The sequence below is a fragment of the Hippocampus guttulatus genome, chromosome 3, assembly GCF_054856545.1.
Source record: "Hippocampus guttulatus isolate MCC_2025c chromosome 3, RoL_Hgut_1.0, whole genome shotgun sequence".
NCBI lineage: Eukaryota > Metazoa > Chordata > Actinopteri > Syngnathiformes > Syngnathidae > Hippocampus > Hippocampus guttulatus.
In genome coordinates, this window is record NC_141263.1 from 18,105,654 (window position 1) to 18,121,738 (window position 16,085).

General features: G+C 43.7%; 1 protein-coding gene across 2 annotated transcripts; it reads right to left on the minus strand.

Moving 5' to 3' along the window:
* Positions 1-557: 557 nt before the first annotated feature.
* On the minus strand, positions 558-15,549 carry lpin1a (lipin 1a). Of its 2 annotated transcripts, XM_086107223.1 has the most exons (24): positions 15,383-15,549; positions 12,408-12,608; positions 12,125-12,220; positions 11,722-11,818; positions 11,435-11,645; positions 10,901-10,969; positions 9,498-9,590; positions 9,230-9,344; positions 8,699-8,903; positions 8,460-8,609; positions 8,282-8,375; positions 7,911-8,110; positions 6,671-6,764; positions 6,394-6,463; positions 5,824-5,910; positions 5,521-5,613; positions 5,401-5,465; positions 5,180-5,315; positions 4,572-4,720; positions 4,401-4,487; positions 4,184-4,336; positions 3,166-3,280; positions 2,971-3,074; positions 558-2,887 (listed from the first exon to the last, which is right to left on the minus strand). In XM_086107223.1, the coding sequence occupies exons 2-24, from the start codon at positions 12,597-12,599 to the stop codon at positions 2,710-2,712; spliced, it is 2,853 nt and encodes a 950-aa protein (XP_085963349.1). In that variant the 5' UTR covers positions 12,600-12,608; positions 15,383-15,549; the 3' UTR covers positions 558-2,709. The 2 variants fall into 2 exon arrangements, with proteins under 2 accessions (XP_085963349.1, XP_085963350.1); XM_086107224.1 differs by lacking the exon at positions 5,824-5,910.
* Positions 15,550-16,085: the final 536 nt, after the last annotated feature.

Consider the following 16,085-nt stretch of genomic DNA (forward strand, 5'->3'; position numbering starts at 1 on the left):
TGCCACAGTAAATCGCGGAAAGAGAAACAGTAATGGCAAAAGGTTCATGGGTTCATGAACCTTTTGCCATTACTGTATAACGCCCGGGTAATGTTTCAAATAACATTTTTACAGTCACACAAAATGAATATGTTTTGACATAAGCAATTTACAATGCAAAAATTAAACTAAATTGTGTTATGAATGACAATGTTTTTACAGTGTGCAGATATTCACTTCATTTTTTAAGCCTTCTTAACTGTCATACACATTTCAATTAAGTTAATAACTGTTAATATTAAGACGGAAAAAAATTAAAACACTCTTTTTCTGTAAAGCAAAGGTAATTTAGATGAGGGATCATCATGGGCATAATTCAGGATGACCTCTCACATAACTGAAATCCTCTCACACAGCTTTACTGAAATGCTCTAATTATAGCATATTGAAATAATTTTTCACACTCTGCATATTGATTGTATATTCTTCTCCTCTTCACCTGCTAGAGGCTGCCCCCAATGCAAAACATACGCCACGTCCGTATTCTCTGTAGTCAACAGAAAACAGGTACACAAATATGAACTTGTCAACAATTTTATTAGATCTTTCACAGAAAGAATTCAACGATCATAAAAATGCTCACTAAAAATCTTGAGAAGTGGATTGCATTGGATGTGTTCTAAATATTACTTCATAATAACCACACACACACACACACACGCACACACGCACACACACAAACGCACAAAATAATACTAGTGATGAGGAAAAACAATGCACTTATTAAGAGAAATGAGAAGACCAGTGAGTGATGCTGCTACGGCCTTATAATACGGTGATGCTTAGCAATGCTACAATAAGAATGGCACATACACACACACACGCACACACACTCGCGCACACGCACGCACAATACACGAGTACAGCTTTTGATCAGTAGTTGTAAAAAGTCAATTTTGTGAACATAATTGCGGGAAATTACTAAAAACACATGACCATAAATGATTCAGAAACATTCCATTTGCATTCTGAGTGGGAATTTGTTGCATATAAATTATGACTTAAAACAACGGCCTCCCAAAGAATTTTACTCAAATTCTATTGCTTTTGTGAGCACCAACCATTAGCAATATCATTTGTATAGAACATTTTTTTCCTATAAACAGTGGCTTTCCCAGTGAGGTGTGAGTGAACATGCATGCATCTCAATATATGCAATGCAACAAATAATTAAAAATAAAATAAAATTCAGATAGCAGTGAATGAGTCCTGCCATAAGAAGTTGCATTGATAGTAATAATGACAGGAACATATCGTGTACACAAGTGCACATTACTCCATGTCACCAATTGCATTGTCCTGCGTGTATGTACCTATCAGAATTTCACAGTAGTGTGGTCACGTGACCAAACGTGTTTATCGGACTGCATCAGTGAACCGAGGGGACATGTCAGAGGTGACCTCGGTCTTTTAGTTTGAGGTGTGACACGTCATCAGGTACGCTCTCATGAGACACTAATAATGCTCTCTGTTTTCATGGACATGATCAGAGATATATTCTTCTAATAGTATGTTTATTCCTATGGTTATATTGAGAGATGTATCTTGTGTTTTGTCCTATCGTGTAGTTAAAGACCCTGTAAAGTGAATTCAAAGATTTCAATTTTTGCACATTTGAAGATAATCACCGGAAACGCCCTCACTATTTAAAAATTTGAGTGCCTTTGTTTGCATCAATGGTTATTTGGTGCAATTGCAATGTGCAGTTGTCTATCTGGTTATACCGACACCCTGAAAATGCATCTTTCCTTCGGATAGCCCGCTGTCGTAGTCGCTGTAGCGTGCCTCCTTGTCAGCCGTGAGTGTGCGCACTTTATGGAGCTAAGGGGTAAGCGAGGCGAGGGCGGGGGGGGGGGGGGTCAGATTTGACAGCCAACATGTGGACTGAGGCTTTGTGCTGGCGTGACCGCATTAGAGTGCCTCGTTGGTGCGACTACCCAGTAGCATGTGTTCCAGCCACCACAGGCTTCAATGTATATTCTCAAACATAAATTTATGTGCATGCATGAGAAAAATGCTTGATGAATAAGCATCCATTTTTCCAGGCTGTGATCGGAGTTCTAGATTGACATCTAACAGTTGAATGGGACCTGTTTTCAATGCATTCATCGGACATGCCCACAGTGTTTGAGAGCTGTGAGAAATGCTTGATTTTACGCGACTTTAAAGCCTCATTTTATATACTTGCCGTTTTTAATAATTCATTCAAATTTGGCAGAGTTATTAACAACACTGTTCTCTGTGATGTGTCGAATTTAGGAGACATTTATTGTCACTTTACAGGGACTTTAAAACAAGGTACTGTTGTTAAAATATTAAGACTACGATGCAAATATTAATGATCTGTATATGGGCTAAACTACTCATTCAATTGACATGTAAGGTATGTCGGCGGAGTAGTTAATTTAGCTGTGCTTTTTGTGTTGGTGAGTCAGTAAACGTGTCTTTGTACAACATGCTGTCAGTCTCCATTATTTGTTCGTGTTGTGCTACTTTTGAGGTATCCTGAAGTTATGAGGTTTTCTTCGACTTGACAGCTTCCTATTTTTACAGATGCCTAACAGTGAGCTTATTGGATGGTTGTTGAATAACGGCACAGTGTTAAATCACATTCTACATCAGTTTGGTTTCAGTCTCATCCTCACTCGTGAATGATATATTTCAGTGTGCTCAGCTGCTCTCCGGAATCTGTGAGCCTTCTTCTTCCTTGTCCTGGTTGCATTCATCAGGTTGTTGCTTGCTCCAATAATCACACTCATTCAAAGTTTCAGAACAGGCAAAGTCGGTCCCTTGTTTTTGGAGGAGGACGGGAAAGACGTGGTCGACCATCTCGCACAGGCGCCCGTAACTGGACAGATGTTGACAACACAGACATATAAAGCGGAAGGAAGTGTGTGGCAATGAGAAGATCGTTGAGCCATTATAGCTTACGAGGAGATGTTGGTTTTGGCATGTTCCTGTATTACTTCCCCCTTTGGATTGACAGTGAAGATCCTGTTGAGAGGAACGCCCACCTCCTTGTAGGAATACACATCCTGGGATCATGCGCATACGCAAACACATGGAAGAGCTTAAAAAACGCATTCGATTGTGTCAGCGTGTGTGCGAGTGCGTGCGTGATCTCACTGTAGCTCTGTTGCCGAAAGCAGCGTAGAAGGGTTCAGTATTGGGGTAGAAAAGGTGCTTAATGTCAGTGAGACACTCGATCTTGAACTTCTCAGGTTTTTTCTCAATCACTTCCCTGAAAAAACAAAAAACAACAACAACAACAACAAAAAACATTACCTTTTTTACCTGTGCAGTATTTGTAGCCTCCTTACAGTTTTTATGTCACTGTCCTAACCTCCAAATGTTTATGATACGGTATTTAGAGGTGCATATCAATAAATTAAATTACAGTGGAAAACATATTTTCTTTCAGTAGTTCAAGTCGATTCCCCTCTGACTCTCCTCCCCAACAATCATCTTACGACACATGACCAGAGTTGATCCAGGTGACGAAACCAACTTGCTTGTGCGGTTGTGAAGAAAACGAAGGGGAAGTTGCAGTCAGTGCATTCTAAAATTTGAAAGCCAGACACGTGAGAGGGTGTGAAAGAGTGGACAGAGAGAATGAGGTGGAGAAGGGAGGAGGGAGAAGGGAGGGAGCGGGCGTGGCGCGTGGAGGGGGGGCTGGGGGGGGGACGAAGGGCGAATGGGGAGGGGGGTCGCGGAGGGAGAAGGGTGGCTTGCGGGAGGTGTGGGAAGGAGATGTTGGCGGGGAACCTTGCAAGACACCAACGGGATTCGTGCCGGGTGTGGGACCCGGGAGGGGGGGCAAGTCCCTGACGGGGGCCGACTGCCCAGGATCGGAATTTGAAAGCCGAACATCGATTTGCTGTCTGGAGATTAATTAATGCCAGGCTGCTATTTTAATGCCAAATAGACCACTCAGTGTCTTACACCGTAAATTTGTAAATATGACTCGGTACCTCACCAACCTCGAACCCCGCCCCGCATCACTGCTGCTAGCTGTCCTTTCAATGGTAGCGAACCCATCACAACTTAATTTTTCATCCAGCTCTTGTACTGGATGTCATTACATTTTGCAGGGGTACCTAATAGTGTGACCAATTCGTGTGTATGCAAAAGGAGCGGCACCGACCTGTGCAACGCAGAAAACAGGCTGCTGGGGCTGAGCATCACCGGGCCCATCGGCAGCATAGTTCCCCTCTCGTTGACCCAGTGCAGGTAACCTCGGGTCATGTCCGCCATACCGATGGCCCTCGCCGAGCAGTACATGAATTTATATCCATTTCTGAAACATACTTGTGTTATGAATATGACATACATATGAATAATGGCTACAAGGTCACACTCACTGGCTGACTTTGTGATAGAGTCTCGCGATGCCCTGGTGGGTCCAGTCTTTTCCCAGCGTGGGGAGGATGTGGCCCAGTGTGTCTGACCTATCATCGCGAGACATCTTTCAACTCTGTGCAAAGGCTGACATCTAGTGGGCGAAGAGCTGCAACTGAAGTCGTTGGTCTGACCTGGTGATGGTCCCGTCGATGTCGGAGATGACCAGCTTGTCATCCCAGTTCCAAAGGTAAATGGTGCCATGGCAACGACACGTGCCCTGATACTGTGTGGTCACGCTGAAAACCACTTCGTTTGGACCCTCCTTCAGCTGCAAGTTCACCTAACAAGCAGCAACATATAACTTTTTTTTTTCTTCTTGACATTGACATAACGTTTCTTGAGAGAATTGATATTGCAAAAATAACACAATTCACTGATCCAGTTTTTCTGTTGTCATTAGCGTCACACGTGGGGCTGAGATCTATCACAGATGCCTAACAAGAGGTCAGGGGATCAGTACGCTCTGGACCGGTCGCCAGCCAATCACAGGGCACATATACCGGTAGATATACCGGCATTCACACTCACATTCACACCGACATAGTCTTCAATTAACTGTGCTGCCTATTATCAAATTTTCTTGAACTTTCACTGCCAGCCCATTTCCTTCAAAAAGCAAGAATTATTAGCTATTTACCGGTATTTTGAATCCTATTCATCAATCCCTGCATTCTATAACCACTAGGTCATCATGCTTCACTAATCGCCTCATGTTGAAAATACATCTAAGAAGACTTACCAGCTGATCTGAAGTGAGCCGAAGAGTCTTCTTGTAACAAACGTTACCAGGAGCGAGGTGGGCGTCAGACTGGCAGGTTCCAGACACCAAAGTGGGTCTGCGGTCATCGTCACTGGAAGACGACTCATCTTTCATTCTGTCAGAAACAACAAATGAAAGCGTTTGAGGACCCCAAGTTGAAAGCTGTGAAACAGGATAAAAGAGAAACACATGGATTTAACCTAACAGCTGCTGCCGTGATGATGGAACTCTCATCTCGGTCTTCTGCAGCCTCTGTCGCTGACTCCTGAAAGAGAAATACGTCATCGGGTGGCTACGTGTTGTTGATCATGGACACTTACCGATTTGGAGTCACTGTTTCTGCTCCTCCAGGAGAACCACCAACGCCCTCCCTTCTTGGGCATCTTGTCCTTCATGATGTTCTCCACGGAGGCCTGGACAAAACCATGCACATACCACGCAAAAACTCAAAACTGATGAGCAGAGAACATGATGGACTCACAAGATAGCCCACAAAAACCAGCAAAGCAAACCACAATGTCCTGTCATTAGCAAATGCATGCAAAGCAAGCATGCGACATCAGCAGAAACAAAACAGACATGCACTGATCAACATGCGAGACAAACAAAACAAAACATCATACAGGCTCAGCAGGTCTGGGGCCAAACAGACCAGGAAGGCAGTACGAGAAGAGGCCGAAAGCAGAAAAAAAATAACTCAAACACCAAAACTTGGGATGGATGGTGAAAGACATGACGTAAGTAAATAAAAGGGAGAATAGTTCAAAAGGGGGGGACAGAGACATGATATTAATAAAGTGTTAGGATGCTCACATAAAGCGACATTTCACTCTGGTGTTTTGTACAGTTCCCAATGTGGCTCATGTAAATATTGACAAAACCAACTTCAACACAAGTTATCCAGTTTAACATGAAGTTTGCTTTCGAAAAATTGTACACCAAAGTGAAAATTACTGCTATAAACTCGTGCCTACAGTAGCGCAGAGAAGTGCATGGAAAGGTTTGGAAAGCTCTCCAACAGCACCCAACAATCATTAGTGGGACAGAAATGACCCAATCTTTTCGCGACAAATACCCCTGACTTTATAACCATGTCGTTTCTGTCTTTAAAAGGCTTAATGCAGCAACTTGATTCGGCATGACGAAGCCACATTAGTGTAGGCATGAAAAACAGATCACTGCGGTGGTCTTACCTGTGGCAATGGCTTCTGGTAGACCTGCATGGCCAACATGACCGGAGCCGCTGTACTCCAGTTGTAGTACCTGTACAAAACATGCAGTCGATTACTCACTGGCCACATCAGGTACACCTGCAGTGCACAGCAATCTTAATGAGATCCAGTCAAAGAGCGAGTTTTATATTTAAAAAGTGTGAGAAGGCAGCTCTTATATTGGGTTTTGTGGTTGTCAAAGTGTCCGACATACGGTACACGTACATTCAAGAACACGTGTGTCGTATGCTGTACATACTTGTTACCAATCTTCACCACCAGGTTGGGATCATCGATAAGGGAAGGGTTTTCCGAAAACTGTTGGTAGGAAACTGCCCTCTCCTGGAATTGCTCTAAGAAGGACAAAACACACATGCACACACACGCGCGCACACACGCACACAAATTGACAAGATTGTCTCATATTTATATTCGCTAAAATGTGTTTGACATACTAAATGAGTGATTGTAGTTCTGAATGATATTTAAAATTCTGCTGATAGTGCGGAAGTGATTGTGAATTAATCTTAACAACTGAGGCAAAACAGAGTACACTACTTGATTGCAACCATTCAAGTCTCAACTAGTTTGACGTCTAAAGAAGTACAACACGATGTCAGTAATGGGAAGATGAACTGCACTCTTCCCCCGCATGTTCAGATTTCACCGCTTGCAAATTCATCCTTAATTATTTGCTAAAATCTCACCTATTTCCTGTTTTTGTGCTCAGACCAAAACCTTCTCGAATAAAAACGTATTGCTTTTGTGCCACCTTGTTGTCAAGGAACTATGTTGGAGTGAAGGGAGGATTTACATACCCCACACACGCGCTGTCTAATATAAACATGATGCATTATTGCCAATCTTGTGCCATTTCCAGTTCCAAGAAACCATATTGAAGTGAAGGGAGGAGCTTCATTTGCCTTGTAGCATCTTGGTGCCAAGGAACTATGCTGACATGAGGGAAAGAGCTTCATTAAGACAGGCTACAGCCCTATCTGACAGAAAAGTAGTGCTTTGGTGTCATCTTGGTGCCTAGGAACTATGTAGAAATGCGGAGAGGAGCTTCTTTTAGACAGGACATTGCCCTGCCTTTTAGAGAAGTAGTGCTTTGGTGTTATGTTGATGTAACAAACGGAGGAGGTTAATTTTGAAAGGCTTAATAGAGAAATTGTGTTTTGGACGCCATCTTGTGGTCTCTTGGTGCCAAGGAGCTATGTTGAAGTAAAGACAGGAACTTCATTTAGCATTAAATCGCCATGATATAAACCTTTTGGGGTTGGGGGCGGGGTTATCAGAACTCCTTCAGGTACCATTATTCTCATCAGTGCAGGGAAACAGGAGTTCACAATCCACACCAATAAAATAATCAACTCATTGATTTTTTTTCCTTATCGTCAATCAATACAGTCAAATGTTCATCCCGAATGTAGGCGACAGTGGATAACACTAAGCAGCGTGCCGCAAATGTTTCCGCATCACCCAAGTCTTGTTCATACCTCGTGTGATCTCTTTGTTGTCAGACAGTCCGCCGCAGAGCGAGATGGCTATGTGAGGAAGGTCCCCCAAGTGGTCCAGCAGACTGTCCACACCACTGTCCATCCCGCAGCTGCCTACTGACTGCGGGGACTGATTTGCACTGCGGACACCAGTCATCATCGCCTCTGAGTCCACCTTCATCGAGCTGCCGCCTCCATCGCTATGGAAGTAGTAGAGGGTCACTTAGGTCAGTTAGTTTCCTACGCCTGTACAATCTAATGAGAGCCAATACAAGAGCGGTGTATACCGTAATGTTTTTCATTTTATTACATTCTGGCAAGTGTACTTAATCCACTGTCCAGTGTGTGTGTGTATATTGTGCTGTTTGTACCTTTTAGGGAAATACAAAGCAGCTACTTCCGGCTCCAGCTCGGTAAGATCATCCAAGTATACCCCATCAGCACCAAGGTGCTGGCTTCTTTTCTCTAATGTGACACAGTCAGTCAAATAATAATAATGAGACATCGTAAATTCTTATTTTGGATTATTTTCACCAAGCGTGCCGATACCTTTCCTCTTGGAAGGTGAATCCGTTCTTCTGATTGGGCTTCCTCTGTTCCCGCCTTCCTCCAGATGAGGGAGGAAGCTCGGAGCCACCGAACATGCCGTTAAACTCTCCAGCTCTGCACATGACGCACCCACACTGTCCACCGCGCTTTCTGTGAGAAAGAATATGGACAAAGGGTGAGGAGCAGCGCCAACTGGGTTATGAGTAGACGAACGTGAGGATACTTTTCCCCCATCTTACCATGCTCTTCAGCTATCCTTTCCTCATTCCCACAGTCAGGGTGCTTGGCTCTACTGTCACCATGCATCTCGCCTTGCTGGGAGGTATAGTGAGGTCGGGAGTGGGGTCCGCCATCACTGATGCTTCTGAAGTGAGTGCTGGAGGACACAGGAATGGAGACTGATGTGGCACAATCCTGCTTCTGATGGGAAGTCAGGAAGGATGGCTAGAAGGTGAGAACATCGGTTCAGAGAAATTTTCATGGGTACACACGTGGACAAGAGAACCGACCTAGAAATATACACGCATGTCCTGAAATCTTGAAGACAGTCTTCAAGATAAAGAGTGGACGCTATATAATAGTGGTTGGGTGTTGGGTACCAATACTACTCATAGTAAGGCTAAATTCCTCAACAGTGTGCCCTTTGGCCATAAAACTTTCATACAATTCAATTCATTCTTTAGTCCCTCCCAACATTCATATTAGATATGTATCTCATTTTTACAGGTATCTGAAGACCAGGCGTGCGTGTCCGTGTTTTGCGTCAATACCTGAGCGGCTTGTGGCAGCTCCCCCCAGGTCCACAGCATCTCAGGGTTGTCTTTAGCTCGACTGGCAAGCTCAGAGTCGCTCTTGGGCGTGGGAGACCGAGAGTCATCTATGTTGCTAAAAAAAATGTAAAATAAATTAAATGCATACTTTAAAAAGACAGTGTGGAAATGTATTTAACAGTCATGACTGTATTACAGAAATATTTTGATAATTTCATATGCAGAGTCAGTCAGTGCATAGTGTCCTCTGAGGAAGTGAAAGTGATACCTAAATTGGGAGGAAAACTGAGGGGTCTGCTGCGGACAAGAGATGGACAGACCGCAGGGCGGAGGGATGGACAGAGTCTCCTTAATCACATGACTATGAAAAGATAAACACAAAGATGAGCAAAGAAGAGCAGAAGAGAAAATCAACAGACAGAATCATGATATTAGCTTCTCACTGGACAAGACACTGTGTCGTCGCCACCATGCAAACACTGACCGGCAGGTGGAATGTAACGCAAATGGACCTATTAATGATTCAGTGTTTGACCTCAGCTACCTCTGCAATCTTGTTTTGGCGATCTTTCAAACTCAATACGGCTCTTGCTCAGAAACCTAACCAAGATTCCGAGAAAGATTTGCTTGTTACTTGATTTTAAAATGGGTGAGAAGTGGTTAAGAGGCAGCTAGCAGTTGGCTGCTATTTGGTGTATAACTCTCGTATTTTTTTGGTTTTCATTCAAAACTATTATCACCTGCTGTCCTGACATGGCGTACAACTTAGAAAAAAAAATGGTTTCACAACTGTGACTATTGAACTGCTGTTTGACTTTAGCGATGTCAAATATTTTTGGTGTATGCTATTCAAGAATCATTTAATGATTTTATTCATGTCCTCAACTGTGTAACTCAAAAGTATTTTGGTGATTCTCAATTCCAACAAATAGAAATTCTTGCTTAAAAAAAACATCAAACAAAAGCCCCTAAAAGACTAGCAAAACATCAACTTAAAGTTGCCACCGGCAAAGAATGTACAAGAATGATACTTTTCATTTTAATTCTAGCTATCTTGGGCCGGATATGCTTCAAAATCAATACAGCTTTTGATTTTACACGGAACCCGTCCAGTGGATAATTTCATAATTACTGCCCCTATGGAGGCGGCCCGGTAGTCCAGTGGTTAGCACGTCGACTTCACAGTGCAGAGGTACCGGGTTCAATTCCAGCTCCGGCCTCCCTGTGTGGAGTTTGCATGTTCTCCCCGGGCCTGCGTGGGTTTTCTCCGGGTACTCCGGTTTCCTCCCACATTCCAAAAACATGCGTGGCAGGCTGATTGAACGCTCTAAATTGTCCCTAGGTGTGAATGTGAGCGTGGATGGTTGTTCGTCTCTGTGTGCCCTGCGATTGGCTGGCAACCGATTCAGGGTGTCCCCCGCCTACTGCCCGAGGACAGCTGGGATAGGCTCCAGCACCCCCCGCGACCCTAGTGAGGATCAGGCGGTTCGGAGAATGGATGGATGGATGGATGCCCCTATGGAAGTGAACATGTTGCTTGGTGGTGACTTCCTTGATGATATGGACGGAATAAATTCAACAGAGGACAACTGAGAACAGTATGAATGGCTAAAAGATGGATCTACAGTATATGTACATGTATGCATGCTGTGTGGCCACATGGTAGAGTACCTCTGTGGACGCGTCCAGTCCGTACTGGGGTGCGTGTTGGCTGCCGAGCCTTGATCACTGTGTAGAGTTCTGCTCACAAAAACACAAACACACCACAGTCTAAAACAGAACACAATTTGCATCAACTCTCAATTACTATCATTATTCATGTAGAAAATTCAAATATGCCAAAAATGCCTCTGCTCTTCACTTTTTGACTCAAACGTTTTTATCTTCCACCAAGGACAGTCAACTGAAACTGTCTCAGGAATGTTCTCAGGCCATCAGTCTGGTAAGACCTCCTAAAAAAGCCTGGAAAGGCAGCAGCAGGGACATCGCTGTGGTCCATTATGTCAAGGAAACAGAGAGCGCCATGGGAACGGGACAAATTCCTGGAGCGCCTCCAACAACGGAAGCCGCTTTGAATTATCACACACAAATACGCACATTAAATCTCCTCTTTGGATGTGTGTGGGGATAGATAAAGAAGAGCTAATAGAGGATGGAATAATCCATCATCCACACACACACACACACACACACACACACACACACCTTCCACCATCTCCTCGCTCCTCATCAGAGCTCAGGTCAATGGTGAACATGTTATCATCATCTGAAAACTCCTCTCCGCTTTCGTCCCGCTTCGCTCCTCCACCATCTGGCCGAGCCTTCCTCCTTCTCTTCCTCCTCTTTTTATTCATGCCTCCTTCGCCCTGTTGCGGCCCGATGCTCTGGACAGGAAGCGAGCCGCACATCGCGTTGTCTGTTTGGTGACAGAACGGAGCGGTCTCAACAAAAACCGAAGGGGCTATTCTCCCAAAAGTGAGCTCGTTATTTACCGCGGTGACGTGCGCTGCTCCTGCTCAACTGGGAGTTCATCAGCTCCTCGCCTGTCGACATGATGGGAGACGTTGCCAGGTAGGCTGGAACAACTTCCTGTTCGGGGAAGAAGGGATCACCTTGAAAAGCCTCCACCTTGATTTCTGGGTGGAACGGAGATTCTAATGTTTGAGTCAGTAAGTAATGAAAATATTTTTGTATTTCCAAAATCAAATCTATCCATTTTCAGACACACATTGGCTATTTTCCACACTTTGCAACCAAATATCTAAAACTCAGATAAGCAAATCTGACTCTGAGTCAGAGCTTTTTGTTTTACATTATTTACGTTATTATTATTATTCTGCACAACAGTATTCATGAAGTAGTTGTGTTTTTTGCAGTCAGGGGATCGACGCTCACCAGTGTGTTCTCAGCTTCTTTGACAAAAAAGGCTTCTCCATTTTCTCCCAACTTCATGTGCAAACTTACAGGCTCTCCGTTGATCTCGATGTCCACCTGCACGGAAAAAATATATATTGTACGCTCATCCTAATTCTATTGTGACTGTTGATGGACTTTATTTAACTGTACTGAATGCTGAATATGAAGCAAAGTACTTGAGAACTGTAGCTCTCTGAGAAATCACATACTGTATCCGAAATATCAGGGACATACAGTCTATGAATCGCTCTCATCGTCTCACCACTTTCTCCCGTGAGCGCAGGACGCCCATCTTGCCGAAGCGCACGTGGAAGGGCGAGCAGTGAAGGGAGCCATTGGGCTGCCGCACCACGATCACATCGATACAGCCGGACAGTGTTGCGGGGTTGAGGCCTCTGTACAGCTCCTTGACCTGCACAAACACCTGGCCCGCCAGCTGACCCACATAGTTCATGGTCTGGAACTGGAAACAGAGACATTGAGTCACTGCTAAGAGTTGAACACAGTAATGTTTCACTGATACTAAACAATGGCAAACTTTTGTCCATTTCATTTAAAACAAAAAACAAAAGATTGTGTCTCTTCTTAACTCATTCACTCCCAAAGACGTTTTTAAACGTCTTTTCAGACTTGGTCCAGAATTGGCTGGTACTGAATGAGTTAATGGCGGTTGAGTTTTTGTCTTTATTAGTACAAACAATGGCGGCACATGGTTGACTGGTTTGCGCGTCCGCCTCACAGTGCAGAGGTGGAAGGTTCGATTCTGGCTCCGGCCTGTGTGGAGTTTGCATGTTTTCCCCGTGTTCGTGTGGGTTTTCTCTGGGTACTCCGGTTTCCTCCCACAGTCCAAAAACATGCACGGCAGATTAATGGAACACTCTAAATTGTCCCTCGGTGCGATTGTGACTATGGTGGCTTGTCTATGTGTTTCCTGCGATTGGCTGGCAACCAGTTCAGGGCGTAGACCAAATACAGCTGGGATTGGATCAGGCACACCCGCGACCCTTGTGAGAATAAGCAGATTAGAAAATGGATGGATGGATAGTCGAAACTGACATAATGGATTTAGTCCACTATGAAATAAAAACTACTCCCTAAAAAAAACAACGACAAAAACCCCCCCCAAACATTTTTAATTATATTGCGAAAAAAATATAAAACAAATCAGACTGTTCTGACATTCGACCCAGAATGTCAAAACCGACAGCGAGAGTGGAAAAAGACATATGGGAATAAAGTCAACAAGCATGAGTAAAAGAAGGGAATGAGCAAGAAAGCATGCGTGCGCTGTATTAACTATCAGGGCTCACAATACTTGACATACAGAAGAAGGAGAAGTAAAATGTATGTGGTTGAGGGGCTAATACAGGACAAAGTAGTACAGTACACACACAGACAGCCATGTCCAATGGCTTCACCTTTTGGCCACCTAACAACAAATCAAATGATTACTGCTTATTTAAGATCTTTCGTTCCTCATGTGACATTAGAAACAAGACCCACATGAGCTGCCTGTTATATAGGCTTGCTTTCATCCCAATGAAATGTGCAGTCAGTGGAGGCCACTTTTCTGGGAAGTCTTTCTCTAAGGTGTTGGAGCGTGTCTTTGTGACCATTCATCCAGAAGAACATTTGTGACAGGTCACCAATGACGGAATGGAAATAGCGCTAGGCTCACAATCTCTTTACCCAAAGAGACATTATCTGAGTTTTTTTAATTTACATTATTACTTAACATTTATGTGCAATAATTGAATTCAAGTATTTTTTTTCCTCACTGATATTTTTTCTTATTGTCTCAACTGAATTATAACTTTTTATGAAGGACTTTTTGGGGAGGGAGCCTAAACTGCATGAACAGAGACATTCTGGCAGAGGCTATTCAGTGCACCACACAACAGTTAAACATCCATCCATCCATTATCTGAGCCGTTTATCTTCACGAGGATCATGGGCGTGCTGGAGCCTATCCCAACTGTCTTCAGGCAGTACGTGGGGTACACCCAGAACAGGTTACCAGCCAATCGCAGAGCACACAACGACAAACAATTCACAGTCGCAATTACTTTTTGTGACAATTTAGAGTGATCAATTAACCTACTACGCATGTTTTTGGAATGTGGGAGGAAACCGGAGAAACCAGAGAAAACATGCAAACTCGACACAGAAAGACCACAGCCCGGAATCAAACCCGTGACCTCTGCCCTCTGAGGCAGACGTGCTAACCAGTCAACCACCGTGCTTACAAATGCTAAATCTCCAGACAGCGACAGAGAGTGTGGTCATCGTATTCAGTTGTTTTGAACTACACTGCATCTTAGTGGGAAATAGCTTGACTGCATGAAGCTCACCGTGTTAACCAACATTTTAGAAACTACTGTATGAAGCACCTACGACTTGTAACCACCGTAATGAACGTGTTACACAATTGTATTGTTTTCAAAGCTTTTACGTTTGTCACCAAGTCTAAACAAGCAAGATGGTGGCATGGGCGATATTTGACTGGACTGCTATGTTTATACACATGCACATTGACTCTGGCACACCGCACTCCTGATCTCTGATGTCATTGTCAACACTGAACATGTGCGCAGACCGCGCGCGCGCGCACGCACACACACACACACACACACACACACACGCACACACACACACACGCACGCACACACACACGCACGCACGCACACGCTCATCAAATGTCCCCATAACAGCCAATCATAGTGCGTGTATATTACGTAATAGATGATCACGGGACAACGAGTGGAGTCTTTCTGCACACATTGTTTGCTTGCGCTATCAGGAGAGAACCCAGAGGAGGAGCGTTCTTATTTAGAACACTCTCCCTATGAATTAATTACCAGGATGTACAATAGATGATCATTTCAACGTAAAACAACAAGCACGAAGCATTAGATGCCAGAATGCCAATAAACTACATGAAATTGATATCCGTTTGATGCGCGTCAACGTTGACAAAAATGAAAGATATCTGCTCTCTGAAAAAACGATGAGATAAATCACCCCAGAACCATAAAAAGACAGAACAAGTCGTGTGGCGGCCTTGAGGGAGACATGTAAACATGTTCCACATGGGTGAGGCTCTGCAGTCTTCATCGATGCTCACCATTCAAACAACCCCATTCCAAAATGTGCAAAACAGCCGTCACCCTCCACATACAATTACATACATGTATAATAAATATTCCGCTAAATGCCTGGATTGGTGATGTTACTTACATTTATCGTCAGGCTTTGCTGCGGCTTCTGCGACTTTCCCGTCCGAATATGGGGCGTTTAAATGTGTTACCTGTGTGTCCTCAGGTCAGGCATTGCCACAAAGATTCGTCTGCAACATGATTTTTTTCTCTGTTCAAGGCTGCGTCGCTATTTAAAACTGCAGCGCTAAATGTTCCTCCCACTCCCACAGCACTGCAAATAAAACGCCCTCTGATTGGCTGTACTCCAGTGACGTCTACGGGAGTTCTCTTTTGATGAGTTTTATCTCAATACTTCTCTTGTATGTGTTCTTTGTAGTTTTTTTATATTTATATTCTTTTAATTTATAGGAGCGTATATGTGACTATTGCTGCTGTGAATAATTAAGTTTTGTAAATTATGAGACAGGAATTCCGCAAGCAGGAATTCATTTCACACGTTTAAAATTGCTTTTGTAGAAATGGAAGTTCATTGTATCATACCGTGTTCTCATTTTTGACTGATAGTAGACAAATGAGATGACGAAACTATCTCATCGTCTTGTCCGAGTTGTGGTCTACAAAAATTGATTTCCTGTTTCTATTCAGTCATGTGACGTCCAGTGTGTACCTCACAGGCTTCTGTAAGCCTGCCATTATTCTTATTTCTCTCTATTTTGAAATTTTATTTCACTACCTGCTTCCATTCACGTTGTAATTACTACTCTTTGATTGCGGCACCTTCT